The sequence below is a fragment of the Ochotona princeps genome, chromosome 4, assembly GCF_030435755.1.
Source record: "Ochotona princeps isolate mOchPri1 chromosome 4, mOchPri1.hap1, whole genome shotgun sequence".
Lineage (NCBI taxonomy): Eukaryota > Metazoa > Chordata > Mammalia > Lagomorpha > Ochotonidae > Ochotona > Ochotona princeps.
In genome coordinates, this window is record NC_080835.1 from 8,339,580 (window position 1) to 8,346,508 (window position 6,929).

The 6,929-nt window shown below is 44.7% G+C and overlaps 1 protein-coding gene across 1 annotated transcript; it reads right to left on the reverse strand.

The window, feature by feature from the left end:
• Nucleotides 1-894: 894 nt before the first annotated feature.
• Nucleotides 895-4,441, reverse strand: LOC131480039 (mammaglobin-A-like). The gene is made up of 3 exons (XM_058662406.1): nt 4,202-4,441; nt 1,980-2,167; nt 895-1,040 (listed from the first exon to the last, which is right to left on the reverse strand). Exons 1-3 carry the CDS (start codon nt 4,374-4,376, stop codon nt 1,002-1,004), a joined length of 402 nt encoding a protein of 133 aa, XP_058518389.1. The 5' UTR covers nt 4,377-4,441; the 3' UTR covers nt 895-1,001.
• Nucleotides 4,442-6,929: the final 2,488 nt, after the last annotated feature.

Sequence of the window (6,929 nt, forward strand, 5' to 3'; positions counted from 1 at the left end):
TAAAGCCCTTGGCAATCAAAGGCAAGCTCTACATGAACGAATTGGGAAAGTCGATAGGCACACAGCTTGTCGGTTACCATATTTAATATCTTTACTCTCTAGGTGACAAATGGTTTTGGAGGTTATTGATCCAAATACAAAGAGGAAATGATTCAATTCTCGGAATCTTCAACAAGGACAAGGAAAGGAAGGATATTCTATTTTTTTTTAAAACTTCCATTCCCCAGACATTGCCACATTCTTCCCTTCATCTTTGAGCACTGGTGCTATTCAGATACAACTTCTCCTGCTATGTGATGCAGTGTTTGCCTAAGCCCGTTTGCCTGTGCTGGCCCCGCAGCCAGAAGCATGTGTTTCTTCTGCACACACCTTACTCTAGTCTTCCATACTGCCCTTGCCTTGCCTTCCGACTCGGTGTTTCAGGAACTAAGCTGACAAAGAGAAAGAGCAAAATGAGTCCCAGGAAACCCTTCCACAGTTCTCTCCTTTTCATGAGCTATGGGTTGTTATGGACAGATTGAGTGGGCTTAGAGACTGTGGTGGCCACTCGGTTCTGCACACAACCACCTTTAGAACCAGTAAGACTGAAGGCTTCAGATGGTCACATATGAGATGATGATGGCATGCAGGGAAGGGAAGCAAAGTTCCAGAGAGCACCCAGCCCTTAGAGACCTCTGTGAGGGAGAGGCTGCTTGGCATAGCCTCCACTCCTGCACCTCTGTGTACTTCAGTGACTGCTGATGGGCACAAGGGCATGTCTCCTCAACTGTGTGAGATTTGTGATTCCCACTCGCCTCCAATTTTATACCATAATGAAAAGCAACAACAACCAAGGCTTTCTACAGTTTATTGAAATCAAAATGCACTTGAGGTTTCAACAATTGTCTTGCAGTTTCTAGGTGAACAGGCATAATGGGAGAAGAAATCACAAGCGTAAGTCATAGCATCAGCATTTTCCAATCACAGTGTGCTGTTCTCTGGGTCAGCGATCTTGCAGGAAATTAAAATAGCTTACACCAGCCACTATCGTAAATGGATTGCTGGAAAATAAAACAGAGATGGTGCTTAGACATTGCCATACACATTTCTACCGTCAAACAAATGAGGACTCCCACTGTATCAGTTCAATATACCTTGACAATAGGATACTAGATTTTATAGCTTTGCTACACCTACAATGACATGATAAACTTAGATATCAGAATGTTAAACTTGTAACCATTATTACATGGTCATGCTTTTGTGTAAAGGAAAAAGTTATGAGGAAAGTGGGACATGGGGAGGGAGAAAGGGAAGTTGGACATAGAGAGGGAGAAGGAATGTGGAAGGGGAACACTTCTATCTACAAAACCAGAACCAAGAAGATAGGAATAACAATAAACCTGTGATTTTTTTTTTCAAAAATGTTCTCAATGCTTTTGAGAAGCAAAATATCCACAATCAAGGCTTTTCTACTTACTTTTTCTACATTTTTCAACTATTGTAAACGCCCAGCGAAGTGTTGTAAGCAGACTCAGATTATCTCCTGACAAGTTCTAAGATCCGGGGGTTGTTTATTGATATCAAAGAGGTGCTGTTACTTATAGATCACCTCCCAATCAAGACCACCATATATATTGCATGTTAATGCTCAGATGCATGTGTGTGTGTGTGTGTGTGTGTGTGTGTGTGGTCCTGTGTGTTTCCAGTCAGCTGAGTACTCATCACCTGGAGTGTGCATCAGCCTATGTGTTCTGGAAAACTCAGGAGCAGATACCGTTTTCTGAGCATTTCTTCCTTTTGCCTGTGTTATTCACCTAGGATTCCCATTAGGACAAATCAGCCTTGGGTCCTTGATGGTCACATGAGGACAAAGACAGTAGAGTCACTACATTGTGAAATTACATGATGTTTAGAGTGACTGCCTTTATTAGGAAGAAGCTTTTGCCCCTTCTTTCCAGGTGAGTGACTTGAAAGCAAACAAGAAGAAACCAGCTTACCATCAGCACCCCAACATTGGCCAGAGTCTCATTGGAATAGCTGAGAAAACACTCTTTGAATTCGTTTACGGCTATTTCGTCCAGTTGAGTACTGATGTAATCTTTCAGACCTTCTCTGTAATCATCTGTAGACACAGAGGAATCAAGGGTCTTTGCCACAATATCTTCCAGCAATTGGCAGCCAGAACCTGCAAGACATCAGGAGAAAACAGGCTTGTTATCAGAGACAAGAACTCACTTGGTGGAATGCCTGTGGTGTTTGTCATTTTTTCACATTCCCCATAGAGACATGGATCTAGAAACTTAGAGGGTATGGTCTAGAGTTCTCAGCTTTAGGAGAATAAACTTGGACCCTGGGCAGCTTTAACACCAAGCTTGTCTGCTTCTTCTCCATCACAGTTCCAGACAGAAAAAACCCCATGCAAACTCATTCAATTAGGAATGTCAAGAAATGAGATGTCATTGAGGAAATCCAAGAGGGATGGCCACACTTACTTGAGCTGCTGTGGGATAGAAAAAGAGCAAAGGAAGGACTCATTTCCAGTGTTGCACTTGATGAATGGAAGAGTTCAGCAAGGAAGTTAAGAGAGAAAATCATGTCAAAATATGAGGGACAAGAACAGAGAGAAAACCATGGAAGCCAACAACATGGCACATCCAGTGCCAATTGTAAGATGTCCTGATGCCATGTCAGGGTAAGAAAAAATTATGAGGCACCATGCTGCTCACAGTTTTAGGAAATTCCATGATCAGCCATTGATTGTTTCTTTAGCCTGGGAAGCTGAATTGGGTCTGAACAAAAGTCAGGCTGGATCATAAATATAAATGGCTTCCTGCCCATCCACTACTCTCTCAGAACACCATACTGGGCAGCATAACATCGGGCAGCACACCTCTGTTCTAGTAGCATCATCAGAATCAGGTCAGGGTCAGGGTAATGTGTGACATATATGATTCATCCTATAACTGTGGGAGATTTGGGGTTCCAGCTTTCCGCTTTTGCACATGCATTCAATATGAGCTAGGGGGAGGCAACTTAGTTAGTAGGGGTCAACACACGCAGCAGTCCATTTAACATCAGCTGAAATATAAGGACTTCTGTAACAATCCATTCTAACCTCAGTAGTGATACTGGAATCTACTTTTGGGTATAGGAAAGAACCAACCTACCAGCACTCTACCTCTCTAGACTTACACTCTGAACCATGAAATCAGCTGTGTCCCATGTAGTGACCTGTAGGGTTGGGATAGGTTTCACTTCTCATCTCTGAGTCTTTTGAAGGAGAACCATGGGTATTAGAAGCCACCGCACCAGGTGGACTCTTCTAGCAAGGACTGATGAATGGTCCATCCTTATCCTATATTGTGAGAACAGCGTCACTGGTTCCACCAGCTTTAAATCACTCAGTCATGCCAGAAGGAGAATGGGTAGCCACCTGGAATTCCTTGCTACCAAGCCCTTGTCTATCATGTTCACCAGGGAGAATGACACTGACTGCTGACACTCAACTCAAAGACACACACTCAAAATCCCTATTAATCTTTTGTCTCCACAAACTGCACAAGATCATTTCTATATGTCACTCATGGACACAGCTCACATTGAGCAAGCAAAAGCTGTTACTCAGAGCCTGCACTTCTGGATCCCCTTAGAACAAATCAAAACAACAACCACAGGGATAGCCTGCTTTTCAACTTTTAACCGTGAAGTATTACAATGAAACCTACTCGCTAAAGCAGAAATGATAGATACAACAGGAAGACAGGGATAATCAAGGCATAAAATGCCTCTAAAAGGATACAAAGGTCTGGTCTCATCTCCCACTCTGGCCTCTGCCTTCTCTCTATGGTTTCTGATTTCCTCCACAATAAGGGAGACTCATCATTGTGCCCTACAGGAAACCCATCTGATATTGAAAAAATAAGATCTTCATACTTCTCTCTCCTGTACCTACTGAAGTCTAGAATCCCAATTTTCCCCCTTGAAATCCACTCTGATTATCACAGAGTAGTGTGAACATAGTAGAACACTCTGCTTGAAAACCAAACACTACAGGAACCTACAATGCAAAAATGCAAAGAGAGAACCATCTCTTTGAGAGTCTGGAATAAATGCTAACCATCTAGCAGAGCCTCCTGGGCATTAGAGATGTGGAAGTCATCTTCGGTAGGCCTGGTGCCAATGACTATTCCAAAGGCAATCTTCCCTGCACAGAACTCACCTGCATAGCAGTAAAGAGGGAGGGCAGCCAGCATGAGGACCATGACCAGCTTCATGTTGAGCAGCTGTGTTTGGCTATGCACTGATAAGTGAGTGAGATGGAGGAATTCACTCTGAGAGTAACGACTCACAGTGGCTGTATTTATTCCCCAGCTAGACACCCTAATCCAACCCATGAATGAGGAAATGTGTCACAGGATCAACCTGGCAGCACTGTATCAAGAATCAACAGTGGACAGCAACCAAGACAACCTGTCATCCATCACAGAAAATCAGGAGACAGATTTTTGGACCCAACTAGGTAATGGCACACAACCATAGAGACTTCAACAATGTTTCATGGAAAATGCTTCCAAAATATGATGCAAACTCAGCACTGTAAGCTGTGTTGTCATCCTTGATGTTTATTAGTACTGTGGTCCCCTCCTCTACCACCTCCTGTTCTTGTTCCTCTTGTTCTCCATCTTCAAGGTTGTTAATAGCATATACACTTTCCTTTATGTGTACTGTGTTGCTGTTTAGTTGGTGTAAGAGTTAAATCACAGAAAACATTGGGAGGCCGACTTTTCTTACCTGCCGCTACTTCCAGTTTACTGCTTTATGTTTGGGAAACCTTGCTAACAACAGTCATCAATAACGGTTGTATTCTGGTTTGGTTTGGTTTAAGATTATTTCACATAATTAACTTGTAATTCACTCGTATAAATTTCTACAATAGGAGAATCAAGATGACAGAATATTGAAAGGACATGTTTAAACAGACAAAGAAACATTTAATCAGGATGAAGCCGAGAGGACACATTCCAGGAAATAGGAGAGAACAGAACAACAGCAGAGGGGTATCTGGAGAGTGTCAGACACATGAAAGCAGCAGACACAACGGTGTGGTGCTGCAGTGAGTGGTAACTCCCGCAGCATTCAGCCAACAGTGATCTGAACTCCACCAGCATCTGGAACTCCACCAGCAACCAGGTTGGGAAGGGACTTTCACTGGGAGCTCAGGAGGTGAACTAAGACAGAGAACTGTTTGTCCTGCTGGTCCATTTGATTTGACCAGGAACAGAGACAGAGCAGAAGATTCCAGATGGATAATGTGAGAAATGGGTGGATTTCACAGCCTAGTCAGCTCCACTGAGCTAAATTGGGTGTCATTTTGCTTAAGGAGGCAAAGGGAAAGGAAAGGACTGAGCATAAACTGAGCTGGGAGTGAACTCATTTTTGACTCTGTGAACGGCAGCAACATGGCATTCTACAGGCTCCACCCAAGACAGGTCTGGGAAGCCCTAGGACCTGAAAGCCTGCAGATCAAGAACTCTAGTAGGGGAATGTCAGGTGCCATTTTGTACACTGTGGCAAAAGTTTAGGACTTCAGGAGACAACAGTGAACTGCCCATGTGCTGAGCTCGTGAGAACTCATTTCAGTGGATTGCACAGGTCCCACAGGGAAATAATACCAACTGTGGCATCGCATGGGTCAAAATAAGTCCATGTGGCACCCAGACCTAACACCCAACAGGTTCCATCAAGATCACTCTCACCAACAACCTAGCTATATAGGACACCTGGTGTCTCCCTAACCCTGGGACCTGCTCCAACCAGAAGTGGGAGAAAGGTTACACAGACAACAGTGCAACGTCAGCACGATAGCATAGGAGTTGGAGATTGGTGAGCCAGGAGTTGATGGCGGAGATCTAACATAAGAACCCAGACAGGCCCGGCAGCATGGCCTAGCAGCTAAAAGTCCTCGCCTCGAACGCCCCTGGATCCCATATTGGCTCGGGTTCTAATCCCGGCAGCTCCACTTCCCATCCAGCTCCCTGCTTGTGGCCTGGGAAAGCAGTTGAGGACGGCCCAAAGCTTTGGGACCCTGCACCCATGTGGGAGACCTGAAAGAGGTTCCTGGTTCCCGGCATCAGATCGGTGCGTACCGGCCTGTTGCGGCTCACTTGGGGAGTGAAACATCGGATGGAAGATCTTCCTGTCTGTCTCTCCTCCTCTCTGTATATCTGGTTTTCCAATAATAATAAATCTTTAAAAAAAAAAAAAAAGAAAGAACCCAGACATGGAACTTGCTGGAGGGAGTGGCACAAGTGGCTGCAAGCAAAGAGTTGTGTACCAACAGCAATAAGTAAAATCGCATTGTAGCCCTGTGGGTGACACAACTTAGAAACCTACCCCAAGGAGAAGACTCTGCTGACCAGAAGTACAATGATCAAAAGCAAAAGAAGAGGGCCCGGTGGCATGGCCTAGTGGCTAAAGTCCTCGCCTTGAAAGCCCCGGAATCCCATATGGGCGCCGGTTCTAATCCCGGCAGCTCCACTTCCCATCCAGCTCCCTGCTTGTGGCCTGGGAAAGCAGTCGAGGAAGGCCCAAAGCTTTGGGACACTGCACCCACGTGGGAGACCCGGAAGAGGTTCCTGGTTCCTGGCTTCGGATCGGCGCGTACCGGCCCGTTGCGGCTCACTTGGGGAGTGAAACATCGGATGGAAGATCTTCCTGTCTGTCTCTCCTCCTCTCTGTATATCCGGCTTTCCAATAATAATAAAATCTTTAAAAAAAAAAAAAGCAAAAGAAGAGACAAATGCACAGTGAATACTGAAGACTCCCCTGCAAAGGAGCAAAACCCATTGCCAATCTCAGAGTTAACTGAGGAAGACATCGAGAAAATGGGGCACACAGAATTCAGAAAACTCATTTTAAAGCTTCTGATGAACAATGTTCTCACTTAC